The following is a 25014-nucleotide window of genomic DNA, read 5'->3' as shown; positions in this document are numbered from 1 at the left end:
TAACCTAGCTGTGCTGACACATGTTACATACAAATATTTCTTATACATACAAGAAAAAACAAACAAACAAGCAACAAAAATGGTGTCTGTGCCCTTCTTATTACTTGCACTGCAGCTTTTTGGTCTCCACCTTACTTTTTGGTAGCACTGGTACAAATTCTATTCACATATGACTATATGACAACCTAAAGGTGCTCGTCAAGTAGTCCCCCAAAGACTTTGCCATATGTGTTTAATGTGCTGTGTAAAACAACTTGCTCAAAATCCCAGTGAGGAGTTTGATTCAGCCTATCCTTTGTAGGACTTGAGTTGACTGGATAAGTCAATTGAACAGTAGACCATGAATTACACACAGAAAGGCTATGCGACTAATTTAGAACTAATTCAGTATAATAAAAGAAAATTGAAAATATAGCATTTTATGAACCTTTCACTAAAAATGGATCTGAGATGCAACGATACATAACAAACAAGAGTCACATAAAGGTTTAAAAGGTATCCCCTTACACCTTTTAAGTGTACATTAAAATAAGTTGACAAAAATCGGTATAACCAGTTGTGAAAAGCTAATGATAGTTCTTAAGTCTAGAGCAGATTGGTTGAAATGGAGGTGAACTTTCTGTTGTGTGGATAAATAAGTGTACATCTTAACTATGAGAAAGAAGCTATGGAGTGGTTCTCAGACTTGTTGATCAACTTCTCTGTAGCATCTTTTGTGCGTAATAGTCCCGGCATGTTTGGCAGCAGCGTTGATACCAGCGCATGTCCTGACACAGGTTCTTCTCCCGGATCACCCTGCAGTACACTGGCCACTGATCTCGCAGGCACTTAAATGTCAGCGCCGCTAGAAAGAGACATGACAGCTGTTCGATTCACTTCAGATTACATGGATTTATATTACATCAAATTATATCCATGTTATTCATCAGAATCATGGGGAAAACATATACAGTACAGGAAGTCTATAAAAATCATTTTAAAAAGAGCAGGTCATAACCTGGCATCTTATGGACCAGTATTTCTCAATTTATTTCTGAAGCTAGGAAAGCCCAGTTTTAATGGGGTTTACGGTGTTTTGAAAACTCAGAGAAATTGTTGTGTATTGAAATTATGAGTGACTTCGTAATGCAGGGTATAAAGTACACATACTGTAATTGTTATTGTTGACTGTGCATTTAGTTTAGATTTTTATGTAAATTAGCACAGGACTATAGTCTTGCTTTAAGGTACAGCTCATTCAATTCTGGAACAATACCAGTTTTGTGAAGCGACCCTGGAAAAGAAACCACTTACCAACTGTCTAAGCACACATCATATTCCAAGACAACAGATGTTTGATCTAGAACTACTACATGAACATTAGTTCATACTTGCTTTAAAGAAAAGGAAAAGAAAAATGGGAAAGGAAAAAAAAAATTATGATTGTATGCAATGTCATGCATTATCCAACAGAGGGCAGCCTGTCATAATTAAAGTTTGGGAAAGCTAATTAAAATCTAGAGTACTTATGGCAGAAAATTAATGACAAAGATTTGTCATATCAGGGCACTGTAAACACACACATGCACACACCAAATATCACACCAGTTGCATTTTTGACCTTATTAGTGCTTCTAAGACACTTGGGTCAAATAACAATTGTAAACAGCATAATTAGCTGTTTCAATGGAGATTCCATTAGGTATTCAAAAGAATTACTGGTATTATTAAAAAAGAAAACCCAACAACAATTCTTCTAGAATTTTAGCAACTTCAACTGAAGGGCCAGACATTTAAGTCCTGCAAAGACTTGGTCTGCTGATCTTCAAAGTCTGCTGCGAAGACAGAATACAACTTAAAATCTATGCTTCATATTTGTCCATTACTTTTATTTAAGTTTGGCATCCACTATCTCCAAATAGCAGAGAAACCTTCCCCACCCTACAAATCATCAAAAGGCTTGCCTTTCATCTCAGTCTAGCACACAGGGAGTTGTTGAGCTATTGCTTTTCCTCACTGGTACACGGGTGCAAGCCTCTTTAAGCCAAACAAGTTGCATTATCTCTGCTCTGTTACATTCCATTTGCACTGGCCACCCTTTGAGGAAGCTTATTTTCCATGGAAGATGCTGTGTTGACATTACTGAAGTCAATGAGCCCACAAAGAGACGACTCGTAAACTCTTCGACATCGGAGTACCAAGCTGCACTGTCACCATTAATTCACAAATTGAAACATAAATACATAAATATAAATATCTACATAAATATACAAAGAGGAGAGCTTGAAAATCAGTTTTCTAAGAGAAGCTCTCCCTAAAATATCTGTCACTGAATATAAGTACCCTGGAAGATGCTACAGGATGTTTGTGTTAATAAAAGAAGACAATGAGCCTACAATATAGCTCAGTTGTATGTATTCTGGGTCTAACCTGCCAACGAAAAATACATTCTGCACAAAACTCTGCCACATGTTCATGTGTTCCAGATGCTTGGATTGGATAAGCGTGGCGAGCTCTTTTTCTTTAGGGAAGTATAAAAAGTGGCCCCAGATTGTACCACAGACTTGCCCGACTGCAGCTGCATTTAGACTGCCCTGTCATTGCAAACAGTTTCATGCCAATTATAAAGACTGTGCCATAGCAGACAGTGCTAACACGCCCATCTGTGCCTCACGATAAATCAGATCTCCTTCCCAGGGGGCCGAGCGTCTCTAGCATCTCAAATAACTATTTTCTAAACATTGTAAGACATATGCTATAGTTCTCTCTCAGCTTAAAAAAGGGGGAAAAACAGCCTCAAACATAAGTCATTCACTTAAGGTGGTTGAGCATAACATCATCCAGACAGTGTCCAAACTCAGCAGTGTAATACCCGATGTAATCTGACAGTTTAGATGCAGTTTTCATGAAGTCATTGAAATATAGTTGTTTGGATTTTCACAGTTATGTAAAGGGTTCAAATTTTCCATGTCAGTATTCAGCAATTAGCATTTAAACCATGACTCTAAATGAGTTCAAGATAACTTGCTAACAGATGGAAAATCTAAACAGTCACTGGAATGCAGCTGGGTGTGACAAATGATAGAACATTCTGCAAGTCCAGCTGGTTCCCTTTGCAGACTGAACAGTTTGAAAATTGACTCCTTTATTAATGGAGTCTTTGAGTGGACAAATGAAGTGAGATGAGGTTTAGGTAAGCACAAAAAAGCAAAAACAAACCAACGTGAGCAGAATTAAAGAAACATTTTAATATCATCTGTATGAGCAAGACTGTAACGATCTGCTGATTTGAATGACATGTCACAATAACACAAAAATGGTGGCTAAGCAGGACACGTTGTGCTTACCCAATCGTGGAGAAGTGATAGTGTTGACATTGACCTTATTGTTGCATAGCTGCTGTTGGCAGGGTCGGTATGCAGCAGGTTTCTCTGATGAGAAGCATTCATTGCCATGGCGCCCTGTGATCTTGTGCATGCACTGTATGACGCGTGACTGCATGCCTTTCCCACAGGTGACTGAACACTGAAGAGACCATACAATGACTCAGTCACTGACATAATACAGGGCCATGGTTATGCTGTATATTATGGCTGCATTTCATCAGACCTTTAATGAAAAAAATTACTACGCATTTAATTAGAAAATTTGAATGCTAAAGGAGAAAAAGCAAATTTCATTTACACTTTTAATCTTTTTTACTTAAATAAACATATTTAACTCAAATGTTAAATGCTCTCTGTGTTGTCAAATGAAACACCATGATCATAATAACACGGACATTAAAGAAGGTAATGTGTAATTGATACATATCTCATCATGCTTATGAATGACAGTGTATCTGAAAATCTACAGCTAAAATTTACACAGATTTTTTTAAAGAGCTGGACACTTGGTTGGTTGGCTGTCTAAAGACTGGGATGAGTATCTAGGATAATCAGAAACAACACAAAAAAGAATCTCTGAGACATTGAAATGTTAGATTCTTAAGTGGTTCTAGTAAATCCTGGTTCTTTGGAGAGTGAAGATGAGGCACAAGCTTGCTCTCAAGGATCACTCTGAGGCAAGACTAAAGAGCTTTTTTTTTTTTAACATGTTCTTTTTTATGTCTCCCAAGCTGCTAGGGAGCTTTGGTTGAACAAACTGTACATTGTTTTCACAGTCTTCCCCCTGAACAATAGAAATATTTACACACTTTGTAATACACGCAGCAGAAGGACACAGAACCTTCTAAAACGTGTTAGTTACATAAGAATACGCAGAAAAGCATTTATGTTTTCTGGTTAAAAATAATAAACTCTCCACAGTGAGGAGCAAAGACTTACTTCCTAAAAGGGTAAAGACCTACAAAATAGCACATAAAGACATGTCTGAGTTGCTATAGTAAATATTACTTACAATAACAATTTGAAATGTGCAGCTCTAATTGTGTGTATGCAAACAAGGCTATTTGCTGTCAAAATAAAAATTTGACTTTGGAGCTGTAGCTATGACAATTTGGTATTCCAGTGGAATTCTTATTTTTACCACTTTACGATGTTTGGATGATAATTTGGCAAGGAATCATTGTATGTATTACAGCTATGACACAGTTGGACTATAGTGGTTTCTGTGGTAATTTAGAAGGAAAAGAAATGACTAGAAGTGATTGTTTGAATCTGGACCTTAGTCAGGAAAATAAAGCAGAAATTAAATCACATTGGAGATCAGAAAAACTTGCCGATGTTTTATGGAATCCACTATACTTGGTTCTGGAGACCTCTTTCAACTCTCTGCTTCACCTTTACCAATCAGAATTAGCTTCTTAAATCACATTTACCTCACGATATTCCAACAACCCAATAATGCATCCAAATCATATGATCCCATGCACCCACAGATGGCCCTGAAAAGCCTAAACGAGCACTTTTTCATGCAGACATTTTTCTAAACATGTTACCATAACCAATGCCAGGATAATGTCAGTCATACACTGACTCATTTAACGGACTTATTATTTTATGGAGCTATAAAGCACTGTGAAACTAACCCTGCCAAAGCCTTTGGGTAACAGCCCTGCCAAGGTGTAAGTGAAAGACCAGCTTTGGACTGACTAGCAGCTAACCAAACACAAGAGCTGGGACTTGACTACTTCCAATTCAGCTAAGACACAGTGAGTTTAAACAGAATGTATTGAGATGAGAGGTGACAGAGCCAGACACATAGATCCATGTAATCCCTTTTCTGAAATCCCTTCCCATTTGCTCCTTTTGGTGAACGAAAACGAAACAACTTCTGAGACAAGGACCATAAGCTTTCGTCCACTGGCTTCTCATACCACTGCTTCATAATGCATTTTCATTGGAGTGATTGTTTATATAACAGACAGCTGCTGCAGCTGGATCCAGAACAACATGTAAAGGATCAGACCTGTTTTCATCACTGACTGAAAAAGTTGGATAGACCATTTTTGCCTCCTTATTGCTTATGCTAACATACTGAGCGTCTCCAAAATGTAGGAGATTCTAGGAGATTCATGGTGTGTTGCACATACAAAATAAATATGCCATTATGGTATGCATCAGTGTCACAGTTCAAACTGAGTTGGCTCACGTAGCTTGTCCTCCTTCATTTATACCTCAACACAATACCTGGTGACTACATGTTAGCCATCACATCAATAATAACAACTCTCTCACTGGGGCTTTGTATAGTTACCTTTGCGTAGCTGAGAAAAGGTAACGGATAGCTCTTCCTGGGACCAGTGCAATATAATATGTATAAAATTCCTATTATAAAAGATAGTTCTGGACTGGTCTGATCAGCATTAGTGGCACTAGAGAGCGTGACCCTAGTATAGTACTTTTCAGTTTGTGCCCTTTTTGTCTTTTGCTTTTTCAGCTGATGGACTGTGATCAGTACAGGTGAAAAGCTGTGGGTCATTGTCAACTATGGCTATGTTAGGCAGTACTGGAAGAAAGCAATTGTTGCAATTAAATATCCAAATAAAACATTATTAAAAGCATCACATTTAAGTTTGTTAACTATATCCTTCTGTAGTGGAAAGAAAAAGTTATCAAAGTATTGTGGTGCCTGTTAAAAACCACCTCCAAGCAATTTGACAAGATAATTTGCTTTACAAGCACTTTTTAAGAATATAATTGAATTTGCTTTGCATACTATCCATATTGTAACTTAAAGTGGCCAAATGTGCAGGACTCACCTTGGCCCAGTCACCTGTCCTCCAGATGTAACATTTTGAATAATCCTCACACTCCTCCACTTCATGGGGAAAGGTTGTAAGGTCACACTTCTTGCGCGGATTGGTGCACTTTACCAGTCGATGCCTCACCCCCCGTCCACATTTCACTGAGCACTGTAACACAAATATATGTCTGATGCTGGCAGCAGGACCCCCTCCCAGGATTTTTTCTACATCCCATTTCTAACTGTCAGAGTTCTGTTCTGACCTCCTCCCCCGCCAAAAACTTGAGATTTTGACTGCCCAACCAAAAACACATCCCCTGGTGTCAGCAGATGTTTTGTTTTAGACCTTCCATGTTTCCTCCTCCCCCCTCTGAAGATGAGTTATGGAGCTTTCATAACCTTTGGTTAAGGTGCTACTAACTCATAGTCTTCAACAGAGAGAGAGGAAGTGGATGATAAACAGATTTTCAATGAAAATGTCCCCTACTGTGTCTTTATTTAGCTTTATAGATGGGCAAATGAATATGCTATGGTGATATTATTCATTACACTGAAATGAGACAGCCATAAGACTTAGAGGTCTCTATATGGCTCTTAACCACTATGGCTCTTAATAAGGTGCATGGTTACCCCATGACAGATTAGTTGCATTCACACATTGGCCTAGCTTGCAACTTTTTTGTACAGTTAAACAATACATACATTTAATTTTTTCAGTTAATGTAAGCTAAGGTGAGTGTTTGGTAATAACTGTTATACCCGTGGTGACTTTAAATACACATGATGACTTTAAATACACTTTATACCCGTATACTAATGTTGAAACCACAAACATCTAAATAGTTACAGTTAAGAGATCATGGGTATAACGGATACTCCTCTAATCCCTCAGCTTCTCAAACCTGGCTAACCCTAACCATCTCCATCATCGTACACCACAGACATTACAAACCTGTATTTGAAGGCCAACGGACCAAATAAGCACATTTACTGTTAATATTATCAGTCATATTACATAACAAGATTCATGTGGTTTCATGTAGGACTTCCGTAATTTGGCCACGGTCAGAAAATCCTCAAAACAAGAATTTGGAGGAACATGAATAGGATGACTATTCTAGATTTCTCCTTATCAACACTGTTGAGACAGAGCTGAGGCTGGGCTCCTTTTGTCCAGTGCCAAGAGGTCTCCAGATGAGGAGAGTGAAGGGACTGCTGGCAGCCAGGCCAATCTGAGTTATTTGCAGGTGCTCTTTACAGACCAAAGAAATCTTGACCCAGCTGAAAGAGTCTATATCTCTGCAGCACAGTGCTCCAAATTCCCAATGAATTAGCTCTTGATGAGACTGTACCTCTGACCACACGCCAGCTTCCCACACTGTTAAGCAGTCCTGGCCTTCACAACGCTGTGTGGCTGCAGGTTTGGGGCCAGTGCAGTCCTGATCCTTAGCTTTGACCAGGGTGCCATTCGGAAGCTGCAAGGTACAAGCCACCTGCCTGTTCTGGGAACCTTTACCACATGTCCGGGAGCATGATGTCCACTCTGTCATCATCCATCTGAGTGCCACAGAGAAAAAAAACCCCATTAAAATATACACAAATGCAGAGGTGCATTTAAGAAGACAGACATATATACAAATTTAGAAAAAAAAATTGTGTGATTATGTTTTTTGACTTTCATGCGAATGGACAAACATTTCCTGGGAAATCTGACTTTCTGATGAACTGCAGCATTCAGTTAACTTGTCGTATCGTGGGAATTAACTTGATTCAACGTGAGAATTGTTTACAACAATTGCTGAGTAAGACAAATCAGATTAAGATTTGAGCTTGTTCTTCTGTCCATATGAAGAAACCATTTCCTAATTCATGTATAGTTATGACAGGAGTGAGTGGCAGTTTCTGCCAAATTTGGAGTGTCTAATTAGTCAGATTCTTGCAAGTCTCCCCTTCACTCAAGGCAAGTGCAGCTAGCACTCAGAGAAGAGGGTTAGAAAAGAAGTGCTTACAAGTGACCACTACTGAGTGAGAGGGACTCCAAGACAATGTGGCAAGGATCAGATTTTAACTCTGAATTGACTGTGTCACTTCCCCTCAGTGAGACAGTGACTTACACCACATACACTGGCGAGTGAATGAATTTAAATAACGACATGAGAGAATAAGAATCAGAATTGTTCCAGCTTAAGAAAAAATGAGTATATTCCAGATGGGTAGCATTCAAAGGAACGAAATAGTTATCTGCTTGAAAAATATCAACAAGACATGAAGCCATTTTTTTTTCTTGGGGCATTTTTCCCCTTTTCCACCCAGTTTAGTTGTGGCCAGTCCCTTCACAGCTACTTCTCTGCAACTTGCACTCCTTTGCTGATCCAGGAGGTTCACAGATTACCTCCAGACTGTGGGTCCTCTCTAAGATGCTATAATGAGTGCAGTGGTTCATGCTATGCTCTGCAGATCTGCCCAGTGCTAATGTGGCACCCTGACCAGTCATGGGTGTTGTGCTACAGTGACAGATATTTGATTTGAAACCATCCATGAACACTGCCAGTTGTGTGCGTATGGATGCCTGGCCAAGCCAGAAGCCCTGTCGAGACCTGGATTCAAACCAAGGACTCTGCAGTAATGGTCTGGCATCCATAGGTGAATTTTGTGTCGTCACAGAGATCTTTTGAAGAGAAACGTGCGGAACATCTTTGAGCTGATCATGGCATAGCTGTTTAAATCTTTTGAGCTGATACTGAAAAGAGGGTCTTTTGAATTGTATGCATCCAAAGATGAATACTGTTCATAAATATATTGACAAAATTCAAACTGTGTCAGTTTTAAGGTCAGTGTTATATAATTGTCTGCCTTTTACAAGAAGAGCAAATTTTTACTGTGTTAATTTGTCAAGATAACCTGACCTTAGTTTATCTGACTTGCATAATATGTCCTAATGAACTATAGCAGGACCCACTGAAGGGTACAAGGAGAATCTCAATGCTATTGGCAGCATATGCACAGATGATGACATGAAAGGAATAACAGGCATCTGGGTTACAGATGGGAAGGTCAGGAACAGCTCTGCCGTGTCTGGCATTTGTTGAGTAAGGGTGCATATGAGAGGGGCAAGAAAGTGGTAAGGCAGTGGCAGATCAGTGAGAGAGAACTTTATCATGATGCCTGACATCTCACACTCTCTTCTTCTCTCTCAGTAAGCCAAAGAGTACTACTCAAACTCATCGGATTAATTTATCCAGTGGACTAGTTTTACAGTGGCCGGAACATCCATGATTTATTCCCATATACTTTCCTATGGTTGCCTGTGATATATATATATATATATATATATATATATATATATAAGCAAGAGATCAGGGAAGCTCCATCTCTCTCCTGGCACCAGCTGAGTCTTAACACAAATCCAACAAGAGTAGACCATTTTCTTCTGAAAGATTGAGCATATCTTTTACTCCTCAGTGGCAGATAAAGGCTACACAGAATTTGGTCTTACGCTCTTTTTTTCTTTTTCGCCTTTTTATCACCTTTTCTTTCAATTTAGTAGTGCCCGATTCTATTTATCTATTCCCTGTCACTTGCACAGCCCCTACACTGGCTGGGGAGAGCATAGATTACCACATGTCTGCTCCGGTACATGTGGAATCGCTGACCGCTTCTTTTTCCCCCCAGCCGCGGAGGACTTTTCCGGAAAGGCACATGCATGTTGAGGTTCACGCTATGCTCCCCAGATCCATCAACAACTAATCTAGCACCTGAGAGAACAGGCGACCCAGCTCCTGGTCCAAGCGCTTGTCATCTCTCGCCTGGACTACTGCAACGTTCTACTAGCTGGCTTGCCAGCCTGCGCCATCAGGCTGCTCCAGCTCGTGCAGAACGCCGCTGCATGCCTGGTATTCAAACTCCCTAAGCACTCTCATGTCACTCCACTGCTTACTGCACTCCACTGGCTTCCGGTAGCAGCCCGCATCCAGTTCAAGACACTGGTGCTGGCCTACCTGGCCACAAGAGGCTCCGCCCCATCATACCTTCAGTCTCTTATAACTCCATACACCCCAACTAGGACCCTCCGCTCCACGACCTCCAGGCAACTGACAGTCCCCTCACTCCGGGAACCCGGCAGCCTCCCCTCCCGACCACGCCTCTTCTCCGCCATTGCCCCGAGGTGATGGAACGACCTCCCCCATGCAGTCAAGACTGCGGAATCTCTTACCATCTTCCGCAGGAAACTGAAAACCCACCTCTTTAGAACTCACTTGTCCCCCAATGCCTAACCTCCCTTTCCTAGGGGGGGGGGGGGGGGGGGGGGACCTTTGTCTTGTATTTGCGTTTGTCAAAGTATTCCAGGGGTGCAAAGCGAAGGGGCAATTTGACGCTCAGTCTTATTGTGATCTCTGTTGAAGGTATTAGAAATCCGACCGATGCACCGATTGTAAGTCGCTCTGGTAAAAAGCGTCTGCCAAATAACTAAATTGTTAATTGTAAATTGAACCAACCAGTGGGAGTCACTGTAGCAGTGATCATCCCCTGTCAATTGATCACCACGAACCCTGCCAACTTGTTATGTAGACGCCTGGTCAAGCCAAAATCGACTTCACCAGGAAAAGTATCCTGCAGTGGTGGGTCTATGTCTTTCAGGCTGCACATCCCAATCACCATAATTCTTTCATGGTAAAGCATTGCAAGGAGCTTTTAGTTTAGTAGATGTTTCAGATTACACTTATCATCTCAGTGTGGGAAGGTGACACTCATATTCTAGAAGCATTTAAATATATTCTCACATAATATATTAATTTTGCTCGAGTGAAAATCAGCAATAAGCAGTATTGTTTCAATGGCAGAAGAACTGCTAATCAGCAAAATTAAGCACACTTAAGAAGAAAAAAGACACATTACATTTTATGGCAAGCTTCAGCAAACTTTAGATATATTGTAGTATGGAAACAAGAAATGCAAACTCATAAGGGAAAATTGGTGATTACTCTGGTGTTCTGTAAGATTTAAATGATAAAACAATCAGACATCCAGCTGAGGCCATAAAGTGGCATGGGCAAAAAAAATATCCCATGGTTTCATGAGCCACTGAGTCAGTGAAAATACTGTCTTCCAAAAATTTACAGACATGTATGACTTTCTCCTCTAAATATGATTGTTTTCAGGGTGCGGTGAGACATCAACACTGACCTGGCCAAACATGGTTGTTCATTGCACTTCCGTACTTGTGGCTGTGGTTTTGTCAGATGGTGGCATTTTCTGTTTTCCACTACACTAGTGGTCTTGTTGACAATCTTGTTGCAGGTCACTATGGTCTTTCTCTCCCCTGGAAAGTACAAGGAACTTTCAAAGTTGAAGGTTTACTCTAGCAGAGTTCATTTGATCTATTTTCAGTTTAAAGTTCCTGTGTCATATTCTCATATTCTGTTTCTTTTTTAATGGTATCTGTCAAATTGATTAATTTGAAAATTACTGGTGCAGCTCACAGCAGGGGATAGCTCACAGCAGTACTAAAAACCTAGGAACTTACTTGACATTTTCTTTCCGGCCCTGAATGAATACACCTGTTTCCTTTAATCCACCTATCACCAAGCCCTTAATTAGTTAAATGTTGGGCTAAAATGAATATCAGCTGTCATGTAAGTTAGGAAAAACGTATTAGTTTCTATTAGTACCTCCTCCACAGACGACATGGCAGTCCTCCCAACCTGAGTGTGTCCACATGAAGAGCGGTTCACTAGGTGTTAGAGCTGGCCCACTCTCCACTTCCTTGGTAGGTTCTGCAGTAATTGTGTACTCATAGTGTATGCCATAGTTCTGGTCATTGAAGAGCAGCACCTGTATTTTTCAGTAGTCAAACATTAGGTATTTATCAGACAGACATCAGAAATTGTGATTATAAAGCAGGTATCAACAATGCTCTACCTAGAGGGCCACAAGTTATCTAGGTTTTGATGCAACACTACACCACCACACTTTATTTAGTTAATCAAGGTGCCAACTGGCCTCAGAATATTACATTCAGTTGTGCTAGAGTAGAAGTAAAATTATGCAGTAGTGAGGACATCCTGGGTAGATCACCTTAATTTTTAAGACTGTATTTGTGACCAGTAAGACAGCCAACTACTTGTTTCCCTTAATCTTTTGCAACAGCTATTAGCCAAATACAGCAGCGCTATAAAAGTGCACCCTCTGCTTGTGCTCTCCTGGGGTCCTGTCCACCAACCAAACTGGTTCTCATTCCAATTTGGTTATAAGGATGTGCAGTATTCCATTAAATCCATTAGTTTTGAATTGTTAACACAATTATTTATATTTTGAAAGTATCAGTAGGACAGACACATGTGCAGATACATAGTTGCGTTGACTTTAGATACGTATATATGTCTATAGTCCATAGTATATCACTGCTAAGACTAAGTTTTGTTACATGTACAAAACCTTTTTTATCTAATGTGTTGTTAAGTATTTGTGGTCTGGCACAACAAGCTTGCTTGTATTATAGGTTGGAGGCTGGTCAAAAGTTCGGTCAAAAGCAGATTGTTAAAGTGGTTAAAAATGACGACCACTGTGGAGACTGCATTGTGCATATTTGACCTGATCTTTGATTAACCAGCTTATTCCTCTTAGCCAAATAATTATTTCCGATAACAAAGCAATTCCTGTTGCTTTGCTACAGCATATATGAAGGATTTGATTATATGAGCTATGCACGGTTTCCAGGAAAAGGAGGTGGGCATATTTTCAGTGGTATTGTTTTTCTCACTGCATTCCTGAATGACAATGTTGATTACACTGAATATATGTGGACTGGAGTGTTTGTTCTGTTTCTGTAAATTTATACCTGCCTCCAGTCAGCAGCTGGCTATTAATCTTTGCGTAATTATAGCTAGATGAAGTGTGCTGGACAAGATTGTCTCTACCAGTTACAGAGAAAGACTGATATTTTATACTGACATATTATGAGTAAGAAGGTTGTAATAAATAATAATCATAATCAACTTTTCTTTGTTTCACTTTGCCATCATTGCCTTTACAATTTTCTAGATCAATTCTCTTTGACAAGCAGCCTTTCTTTGAAACTTTCATCTAGCCTTTCAAAATACTTTTTCATGTTGAAATCTGCGCGTCCACCTTTATTCACGGTAAATAACTAATAGGGCACCCATACTGTAACTCAGGTATAAGAACTATCTTATAAGAAAACTATTTCCCTGGGTGAAACCTCAGGGGGTCGTAGCTAGCCTTGATGTATCTTTCAATACACTTGCCCTATTGTGCATGTAGAAAAAGAAACAAACACATGTTGTAAGAATTACAATTCAAGTATGATGTAAAGCATTGCTGACAGGGTCCAGTAAGCCACGTGTACAATGAGCATTCATGCTATTGTTAAAGGCAAATCATGTAGTGAAAAACCATGCAGGCAGGCTTTTCCTTTAATGAACTGAATTTAACAAGCCTCACTGAGTTAAGACCTTGCTGTGTTTGTTTAATGTAATTAGCGACTGGCTTGTCAGATGATAATCCTATTAGAGTTATGAAACTAATCTGATGGGGCAAGCACAGTGCATGGCCAACTAATAACCTAGCTCATTATATCTTAACTTTTTGCCCTGTACCAGAAAAATCATACATTTACATCACAGACCACCTCATTACTACTGTATTAACACTGCAGTACAGACCCCTTGAAGCACAGTGTGCTGAAGAAGCTGTCCACACACTACTTTTTATGAGGTCAACGAACACTTGGACCTACAGCTTGTTCACACAGCTCAATTCTGCTTCAGCACCATTGGTCCGATTAACCTCTCCAGTAAGGTGAGGAACATGAACACCGCCCTTGCCAAATCCGACTGGATCCATATATTATGGATGATTTTGTAATGATATATGCAACAGTTTTTCAATATATTCTACCAAAACCAACTGACACAAGGCTTGTTGTGTAGCTATTAAAAATATATAAATCTGTTGAAAGGAATCTAAGGAATTACTTGATTAAAGCAACTGCACAGCTGTTCATTTTCATCTCCCCCAAATTCTACCAAAGAATTTATGTCACAATTGCATAGTCAATGACTGAAACATATGATGGAGATTCACTTGAAAAGGTTATTACCATGAGATTACCTGAACGTATCAGACTTAGGGGGAAAGTAAGACTAAAACAGTCTGCTGTGGATTGCAGCACTGGCAATGCACACAGTTTTACGCAAATGTAAACTGAAAGGTGTAGTTTCTCACCAGAACATGGGTACATAACAATGGGGGTGAGGGGGTAACAGGAGATTTTGCATGGATTAAAAAACAGCAAGGTGACCAGCAAAACATTACGTCTTTGCTCGTTTCAAGAATATTAAATGTAAACAGACTGAATCTTGACAGCAAGCCAATTTCCATATTTGGCCAGCAACTGTCCATGCCATTTTTTTCCACTTACAAAGCATACCGTTGAGCACTGCGTGGTCAGTACGTGCATATCAGTAAATGTTTGTCTAACGGAACTGTGTCATTCACCATAAGATGCAATGGTGAGGTGGTGGGGCCTTTGGCTGACATTTTCTCCCACAATCCTCTTCTGACGTAGTGGACAGTGGTACCCGCGATGCTGAAGGAACCCGGGTGCTCAATCTTCCAGTCACTGTTTATAGAGTGCTTGCTGGTGTCTTTGAGTGCTATAAAAATGTCAAACACAAATGCTGTCAGACATGTTGTAACGGCAAAACTATGAGATCTCTCTGAGCTCAAACCGTTCATGTTTCACTGAGCCGAAGGACACCAGCTGGTGGAATTTTGTAAATAAAGAGTATTGTGTAAACAGATTGAGACATAAGATGCAAACAAGTAACAATCAAGTAACAATGGTCAGAGCTTAAAACTTTTGAAGTGAGGAGCAACATTAAACATTCTTTCATATCTGTAGTCATCTTTACTGGCATTTTTGTTGTTGCAAAAAACTTTTTGTAACAAAACAAAGCTGCATCTAGAGACAGCTGAACTGCTGAAGATTGAGCTAATCTAATCAGTGTCTTGTCTTGCTGCATTTGGAATTTTTCGCCCTGCCTCTGTCTGCCCAAGGCAGATTAGCATCCTTGGAGTGACTGGGGCCAGGGTTGGGGCAGCGCTTGCATGATCGAAGCACAGCAGTCTTGGCTTAATCTACCCATGAAAAAGAGAGTGAGCTCAGACTGGCAGCAATCCCCAATGCCCTTCACATGAGGCCAGCGCCTCCGGTCAGCTGACACATATTAAACAACTCTCTCAGAACTCAATCAGTGACAGATGATATGAGAGAGAGAGAGAGAGAGGAGAGAGAGAGAGAGATAGAGAGAGACAGACAGACAGACAGACAGACAGACAGACAGACAGGCAGACAGAGAGGGAGGGAGAGAGAGGGCCAGAAAATGTTTGTATGGGGCAGCTGCATCTGCATTGGTTTTTATTTGGATGAAGCATTTACCTTTAGTGACATAGACATTAATTCAATATTTATGTAGTAGTCCTTATGTAAGAGTCAGCTGTATTACCAGGTTCATATTAACTTTCTCAGCATAGTAATTCACAGTGAATTTTCATCAGAATGGAATAACTAACGGTGCTTGTATCTGGTATTAGCCGCACTAAGATGTTCCTCAAGTCTAGGTTTTTAAAACAGAAAATTATCATTAATAGCTAGGTGTAAGAAGATGTAAGAAAATTTCACATAATCACACATTCATTACATCACATACACATGTGTACCAAAAACATACCAAGGTAGCTCTGGGCTGGTTTTTCCTCAACAACTCGTATTCTCCTGGCTCCTTTTGGGATGACGACTGCTTCCACATAACCTGAGACAGAACAGAGCACACTGCCAACACCTAACATCACAAATATGTCTCTATCAGATCAAACCATTTTAAATTCAGTCACAAAATTTATGAACTGGTAAATCAAAAAGTTATCAATTAAACATTACTAAATTACAAATGTAGTGATTCTAAATTTGTCACATTACTGAAGATCAGTTGAGGATCACTGATAACAGAAGTGTGAACTTGTATGAATACAGGTCCTCAGTGTATCAAACCCCTTTAAGAAGTCAAGACAGTCATAAATAAGAACTGCAAGGCATCATTAAATGGACTAGCATCACAAACCTTGCCTTTCATCCTCATTTAGATGCAGAGCCATGCACCTCATTTGACAATAACCACTTTACACAAATTCTGTGATCTCAAGTGCTGCCAGTACAAAACACTAAAGAGAGGCCCTGTGCCTTACAATTCAATGTAAACTGCAACAGAGAGGAGTACTATAAGAGATATACACTCTCACTAAACTCATTACAAACATGTTTTTAATCAACTCAATAAAACCTCTACAGAAACAGTGCTGTCTTTTCTTTCACTTTATCACTAATACTGTTCAAACATTAGGGTACATATCAAGGATGCAAAATGTAGCCCAAGGCCAACATGTACTGTAATATATCAATTTCACAGGTAATGCGCCATATGCTAATCTTGATTTTACAGTATGCAGATGGAGGTAATTTTGCTGTTTTCCAAACCAGTGTAAAGTGAATATAACTCCATGAATGATATAATGTTAGACAAGGTTTTAAGAGAAAAAGATTTCAAAACGGATCTTGGTATGATTTCTGCTTGCCACATTTTATGGACGTAATAAACAGTTTATTACCCTACTGCATAACAAGCACTCTCTGGTTGAGGGTAAGACTGACCAAGCACGAGGCAGTACATGCATCAGCATGTGCCAGTGGATGAAGTCATACCAGCTCCATGGGTGTGGTTGAAATCGCCCTTGATGACTTTGCAGGTCTTGCCATTCCCATTACAGATCCCACAGTGGTCCTCTCTGGCCAGAGAACCTAGGATTCCATCACAGCCCACTTTCTGTACAACAGTGCAGAAGAGGAAACAGACAGATAAACCCATACCCTCAGACAGAGTTTCTTTCTTCTCTCTATAAACTGTCTCCACCAATAGGCGCAGTGAAGTAGGTAAACATGACAGTTTATCCATAAACACTTGCCCACAAACTCCTGCGTTATTAGACACTAAAGTGATATTAAAATACCCTGTGACTTAATCAAGACTGTGCCAGCAATGAGAAGTGTATACACTTGCGCTGCCAATGTGGGTCATACCTGACAAGTCCCATTCGCACACATGCCTGACTCAGTGGGGCCACATGACGTCCCATCCAGGACTTTGTCTGCCAACAGGACAGGCTGTTCCCTGCCAGAGGAGGAGCAAAAAAGGGTACAGGGCTTCTCTGTAGGGGTAGGCGGAGGGGAGGGGAAGAAATGAGAAAGATCCATGAGTCAATATGTGGCTCTCTTAGCGCCCTCCGCTGTTTGTGAGATCAGAGCAGGAGAGACATAAGCCATTCCTGCATCACCCTAGGCCTGACACAAAGCAGGGCCCTGAGAGGAAGACCTGCTTTAAACATAGAACAACACAAACCATATGCTTATGCACTGCTTCCAAGAAATACATGTATTACAGGGACATGGCTGGTAAGTATACTGAGGATCCTTAGACTCTCTTTGTTCTCAACTACACAGCTATTGGCACATTAAATATTACTGAAGCATTGAATATGGCAAAGTTCATACTACGATGACACAAGTGCTCCACTCTCTTTGTTATTCTTCTGCTGGCAGCATCACATGTGCTGCATTGAAATGTAGTTATAATGCAGTTGTCTGCTGTTGAACATACTTCTAGCTAGTTGCAAACTCGATTACAAAAAAAAAAAAACAGCACCTTACAACCTGAAGGCAAAACTGAAGGCAGAGGTTACATTTAGTGAAGTGCAGTTCGGTAAATGTAAGCAGGTAAACTGAGAATGGAGAATCAGATATTCTATTTAACTTGTTTTGATTCTCAGCTTATTGTTATACCTGATTGTGAATCTGGGCCTATCCCTACATATCCACCTCATCTCCACTGGGCCCATACCACTGGGCTCCTGACCCTCTACTTCAAATACTATGAGGAGTGTTGTGGCATGTTGACCTGTTCTCTCCTGTATACTTATCTTGTCTCTTGTTTATCTTGTTAAGTTGAACAGGTTAAAGCTCTGATTGATTTAATGAGCAATTACGGCATCAGTTAGTCTCCAAAATCAAAGTCATAACACATTTCCTCATGCCAAATCAGACTGTAAAAATCCTCTTTCCATTCTCTGATAGGCTCTGTTAAAATTAAGAATATATAGAGCCATGTTTTCAAGCTTAACTTGGTGTAAGGGTGTAGAACGCTCTTCCCCAAGTCATCCCTGGGGACTCACACTACAGCTGAGATCCACGTCATAGTTATTTTAGCATCTTTGTTTCTGTCACCTGTTCTGCACAAATATATGATTAAGACACATTTGCTATAAACGAGACAGATGGAGTTCCATTTACCTATTTCAATGATTAAAAAAAATCCTTTTGAAGCTTTCAAAATCCTGAATGACTGCTCATCACCTGAGATTTAATAACTTCAGATGGGTATGGATGTCTCCCCATTTACTGTAAAATGTAGGATACCTGTGCCTTAGATCAGAGTGCAAAAGTCTGGTAATAGAGCACTGGAGTAGCTTCTAGAGGTATTTCCCATGTTTCAGGAATCACATATTGTTTGGAACAGTAATGATGTTTTAAACAGAGACCGTCTGGACATGAGCGATCTTCTCAACTCATAAAAATACACTCTCGTCCATCTTTATATCATCAGTAGTCAAAATGTTTACATCAGGAAATATGTTCAGAAGACATGCCCTTATTCAGTTAAACAGGACCCAGAGGAAACTAATTGCTCTCCTGAAACATTTCTTGGACGACATCAATCCTGATGTGACATAATAGACAAGCTTTCAAGTAAAACTTTTAATCTTCATCCTTAAGAACATTAGTGTGCTTTTGTTAGGCCACTAGGTTATCACCCAGTCTGCTATAGCACAAATAAAGGGTCAGTGCAATTCAACCTCCAGCTGGCGAACTGTACACTCATGGGATCTTGCTATTATATATGTCTTACCATCCAAGTAAACTCTTATTCAAAATTGCAAAGCTACAGAATTTCCATCGCAACCTTTGTAAATGTTGTGGATTTCAGAGCTCAAGAGCTTAGATTAGGTTTGAATTCCTCATATTGACTGTGTTTGGATTACACTGTATGTGTATCCAACAGATCTGAGGACAAAGTATATAAATACCCTCAGTACCACACATCCTGTGGATTACTGTGTCTAGGAGTAAAACCAATCTAGGTGTGTGTAAAAATGTCTGGAAATGTAAACCCTTACAGATGCAAGTGTCACAGATGTAACACCTAGACATCTACACTAAACTTGCCATGGATGTAAGAGTTTGGTGTTATTGGATTGCCAAATTCATGACAGGTATCAAGAAATACATCTTGCAAATGATATACGATTGAGCCCTGTGTGTTGCAAACTGCATATGGTCATAAACTCTCAACGGAGATGACAGTGAGAAAGGGAGTGGAAAGTCTCCTCCACCTCCACTGTAACAGTCTCAGAATTTCTATTCAGCCTTCCAACAACTGAAACATACATTTATGCATTGAGCTGTGGTTGCCAAAAGCTGGTGTTACGTAACATCTCCAAGCATCAATACCCAGACTGAATCTTAGGATTCTGTCCATTTATTACAATATCTACTCCTTCACTGATTTCAGATACTGAAGTATTCGTGCTTTGCACAACTCAGCAACTAAAACCAAAGCTAAACTCAGTACTCCAGTCTCAGGTCTCAGACTCTGTGACCCTAGAGTTACCGTGACCTGTGACCTTGACCTCTGTGGGATCTAATCCCCTCTACCTCATTAATGATCTTCTTGCCTTAAAAGACTAGGTTCCAGGCAGTGAAGTACAAGTCAATTATCAGCTAGAGCGTCATTAACCAGTTTTCTCCACAGCATGTGCATGGCAGCTGAGTTAGCTCCACTGATGACCACTATCTGACTGTAATTAGAACAACAAGATATAGCCATTAATTCTTCTTTTCTTTTAATCACTGTGTGATTTCTAACATGCCTTGTAGTTTTGCTGGATTAATTATCCCTGCTGGAATAAAATTCACATCATTACTATATTCATGTGTTTGTCTTTATTAGGGGTCCAACCAGCAAAGCAGCTAAAACCCTGTAGATGAGGGTACTGAGTAGCTTTTCTTCTTCTTCTTCTTCTTCTTCTTCTTCTTCTTCATCTACTTCTTATTCCTCTTCTTCTTCTGCTTCTTCTTCTTCTTCGTCCTCCTCTTCTTCTTTCGTCTTCCTCCTCCTCCTCATTTTGGGTGGCTGTAAGTTTTGGAACTTACCAGACTATGCAGGCTTACAGGGCTGGAGGCTAACTGCATAACATAAGATAGCATAAGATAGGACCAGACAAATCTATCATATGATTGCCTAGTGACAGGTAGTCAATTTGTGGAAAATGGTGACATGGATCCCTTTTCTCATGAAGGATATTGTAGATTTGCCTGTAGTACCAATAATGTGCATAACGGTCACACACAAGTTTCATCTCAAGTGTACATGACAAATTATGCTTTATTCTGTTTGTGCTGCCATACTAATATGAAACTGATAAACCATCATAAACCATTAAAAACCATGATAAACATTCTGACAAAAATCATATTTTATCACTATTTAAGAGCAAAAGAAACAGGTGAAATTAATTTTTCCTTAATACCCTCAGCTCTTGACCTGCAAACTGACAAGGTTTACAACGCTCACTGATAAATAGAAAAGCTATCTAATAGATATTCTGAGATCAAATACCTTCTCTGAATGTTTGCAGGCCCCTGCAACGTTTCAACATAAGCATTTCAATTAATCATTTATGTTATCTTGTTCTGTGATATTAAGCCATATACCGACTAAAATGTCATAATATTGCAATGTGTAAATGTACAATTCATGAATCATTTATAGACCAAAACTATTTAAATGCCAATAAGAAAGCTAAAGGCAGCTAGCTTTAGCAAGACCTAAATCTACAATATAAATTGTGGCTCTGGCTTAGGACAAAATCTGAGAGATTTTAATCCAACGTAATTGATGAAATCTTACTCCTATCTACATGCTTGCAAACAGCTGTGGAATCTACATGCACAATTCTTCATTAGTCTTAAAACATATACTCCCCTGATAATCACAAAGCTTGACACAATGGCCACCCATAACATCCCCAGCAACACAGTTTCCTGTGTTTTTCTTGGATGCGGGGAATTGCTCGTCACAGCTACGCTTATGTACATGTTTGTATACTTTCAGTTTAATTGTCTGTGCTTGATCAACATTATTAAACCATATAATATTTCATCCATGCCTGCTTGTTTTTCTTCCTAAAGACAAGCTCTACTAACTAAGGACTACAGAAATTCCTTCAGATATTATTTATTGCTAAATTTGTGACTATCCACATGATTCTTGAGCCCTGAATTCTTAATAACAATGTTATGAATTATTTCAGATGGATGACTGGAAAGAGATTTATCAAAACCATAAATTAACATCAATAAAAAAATCAATAATGAACCAATCTCTAGTACATAGTGCTGGCTATGTATATTGTATATACTGTATTGTATATATTGTATATACGTTGGGTATACAATGAGTGTGATTATGTCTGGACACGTCTGTGAGTATATATCTGGACTGTGTTTGTGGTGTCCTGAGAGAGTGAGTGAGTGAGAGAAGAAGTAAGAGGTGGGGGTGTTGAGAGAATGAAAAGAAAGGGGCTTTGTTCTAAGCAGGCAGACAGTTTGTGCAGTGATGTCAGTCAGTGCACAGTGAACCTGGGTTAGTCCTTTAGCGGTGAAATTTTCAGCTTAGCACTGCAGCTACTAGTACAAAAGATATACACTGCTGCAATAATGTTACTGGTACTATACATGGCAAAGCATCACCAGATATTTAATTCAAGAATATGTATACCGAATTTATGACACAGCTATGTTGGGCTCACAAAGACATTACATAGCCCCAAACAGGATAACAGTAAGTTGATTAATGAAAGAGGACATAAGTATTGAGATTAATGCCTCACCATCATCCATGACAGAGTGCCAGTTGAGAGACAGGCGGCTAAAGGTTTGGCACTGCTGATCTCTGAAGCTGGGTGCTCCAGCTGGGCAGGACTGGTTTTCACACAGCCTGTACTGGACCCTAGAGCCCTCACAGGACAAAGTCTTACTTCCCGACCTGCACAGAGAAGGGTGAAATTTTTGCCAAATTTGTGTATTACATGCAATACACACTTCTACAAAATGTACTTCCAACAGATGCTGTGGGCAGAGGTGGGAAGTAAGGAAGTACAAATACTTTGTTACTGTACTCAAGTAGAGTTTTCAGGTATCTGTGCTTTACTTGGGTATTTATTTTTCTGACAACTTTTTACATTTTCAAAACAGGCTCGTTACTTTAGTTTTAATGCATCTGAGGAGAATTACCGATTTTTTTTTATTTTGCTTCATTGCGCGCCTTCCCAACATCAAGACTGATTTCAGCTTAAATGGATGGGACACCACCACATAGAAAAGGCTATCCCGTGTGTTTCCATCGGTGTGTATCACGCACGACAGAGGTAACAAGACGAAAATGATGTAAAGGACGTAACATGATGAAACAGACAAGAAAGGGAGACTCGGCCGTGGAGAAAAGACGTCTATTGAATATGAGAACTAGTAGTGACATGGATGAAAGTGAACCAGATAACATTGCCTAGGGGGCAGATTCAGAGCAGCAAGACATTCCTCATCCATGGCCTTATTTAAGAGAAATGTTTGTTGGTAGTCCTGTAGAGATGAGGGGAATTTAAGAGAGTTCAAGGTTTAATTAGACCTGAAGTGTGTTCTCGTGTTGATCATAATGTTTTGAGTTCTGTTGCTGACATTGAAGACTGTTTTGCACATTGGAGCGAAGTTAATGTTCATTATTTTCAGCATGTTGTTTTTTATTTTATGTGAAGTTAGAATGGCTTCATAGTCTTTGAATTATATTAATATGACGTGAGGCTCAGTTAGCTCAGTTAGAAATGTCCTTAAAAGGGCTACTTTTTACTTTCATACTTTGAGTACATTTCAAAGCCTGTACTTTTTCACTTTTACTTGGTTAAAGAAGTTGAATCAGTACTCCTACTTTCCCAGAGTTTTTTTTTTTACACAATTATCTGTACTTCTATAAAGAATATGTGTACTTTTGCCACCTCTGGCTGTGGGCTTGTGTGGAATACAGGATAATGGGTCTGTAACTACATTTTATCATCTTACAACATTTGAAGTGCACTAACTAACCTGACACTCTAAATCCTATTGAAAATTATCCTCAGCAGCAGATACTGTTGAGTTTTTAATTTTAAGGACAATGTAAAACTGTAATTATTCTACTGACTGTATGATGTATGTGTCCAAGTCATAATACTTATTAGGCATCCAAGTACTTGCAGACGTGATATCCCAAATAGCATATTCAGGATGGTGGCTATTAGAATGAAACAGTTGTGACAGGGGTTACGTCATGATTTGAGATGTGCTCTGTGTTTTGTGTACTATACCTGGAACTGTCACACTTGCGGAAACGTGACTGAACCCCTGTGCTGCAGGTGCGGCTACAGGCTCCCCACGGCCCCCAGGAACTCCACTCACCCATGTTGGGCTCAGAGGGCAACTCTCGACTCACACATTCTCCAGCTCTGCACCACTGTATACACACATACAACACTACATGTCACAGTTCACACAACATGCCGTTCTACCTTAAAACTAGTAATATTACAAGCCTTTAACATGCTACAGCCACCAAATTTAGATTTACTCTCTATATAGAATTTGGACATCGTTCCATACCTTTGATTCTAACAGTCTTATTTCAGTGACAAGTGATATCACCAATGTGACAGGTTCATCAGTGGTTGTATCATGATAACACCTTGCGCTTTTGCTTACTCAACCATTACTCTATAGAACAACAGTCTAAACATTAACATATGTGAATTACTCTGGTGCAAAGAACTGTGCATCATATTCTATGTCAACATCTACACAATCACGGGGTGTGCTGAGCAGGCCCAGCTGGCCATATCCCTAGAGTGCTTCAAGCTGTTTCTCATCTCTGTGTTTATAAGAGCACAGTAAGGAGGAGACTCCTGGTTGGAGTTGGAGTTTTCCATTTCAAACAATGTCACTTTACTTTAATGAATGTAAACAAACATCTATTTTCAGAGAATTCTCTAAACTGTTACCACAAAGCCACTTTCCAAAAGTGTACTGATTAACTTAAATACTTTTCAGTACAGCAGCATCATATCAGAAAAAAAATAATTTTACTTTCTTTAATTTTTTTTTTTTGAAAATGCCTCTTTGAAGTGAAAAATAAAACAAATTTGAAACTCCAAAACAAGCTAACGTGCTAACTCACCTTCCCTGTGCCACACTCGGTGCCATCCAGGGGAGGGTCGAGTTTGGTCTTGCAGTCTTCTCCATCCACCTTGCACCACAGACCTGAGCACATCAAATACTGCAACAACAGAGAGGGGTGGGGGCACAGATGTTGCTCAAACATTATATAGGCTATATGAAGAAGGTAGCGTATATCAAGAAGAGAAGAGAGTATGAAAAATTGAATACACAACCCTTTGTACTGAGTGAAGTCATCATAGGATGTAATGTAAAGTAACGGAACATTAGCTGTTTACTGGTGAAACCTGGCAGTGTACACACAATGAGCCATGAATGCATGTCCTCTTTTTTAAGAAAGTGATTTTTTAAATTTTCTTTGGGGATTTTCTAACTGTGTATTCAATGCTGTCTGTGGTTAT

The 25014-nt window shown here is 39.6% G+C and overlaps 1 protein-coding gene across 1 annotated transcript in view; it reads right to left on the bottom strand.

Annotated features, from left to right (window-relative positions):
* Positions 1-692: 692 nt before the first annotated feature.
* The window catches only part of LOC115806995 (A disintegrin and metalloproteinase with thrombospondin motifs 19-like), a 46194-nt gene continuing 21872 nt past the window's right edge, over positions 693-25014 (bottom strand). The window contains exons 10-22 of the mRNA XM_030767852.1: positions 24615-24713; positions 23752-23897; positions 22246-22400; positions 17321-17448; positions 16946-17066; positions 15918-15998; positions 14683-14840; positions 11835-11997; positions 11350-11485; positions 7518-7722; positions 6182-6334; positions 3327-3504; positions 693-844 (exon numbers count right to left, since the gene is read on the bottom strand). Coding sequence (XP_030623712.1) covers positions 693-844; positions 3327-3504; positions 6182-6334; positions 7518-7722; positions 11350-11485; positions 11835-11997; positions 14683-14840; positions 15918-15998; positions 16946-17066; positions 17321-17448; positions 22246-22400; positions 23752-23897; positions 24615-24713 — 1875 coding nt within the window. The remainder of the gene's footprint in view (positions 845-3326; positions 3505-6181; positions 6335-7517; positions 7723-11349; positions 11486-11834; positions 11998-14682; positions 14841-15917; positions 15999-16945; positions 17067-17320; positions 17449-22245; positions 22401-23751; positions 23898-24614; positions 24714-25014) is intronic.

This window comes from Chanos chanos, chromosome 3 (genome assembly GCF_902362185.1).
Source record: "Chanos chanos chromosome 3, fChaCha1.1, whole genome shotgun sequence".
NCBI classification, from domain to species: domain Eukaryota; kingdom Metazoa; phylum Chordata; class Actinopteri; order Gonorynchiformes; family Chanidae; genus Chanos; species Chanos chanos.
This window is presented reverse-complemented; position numbering and strand designations above follow the sequence as displayed.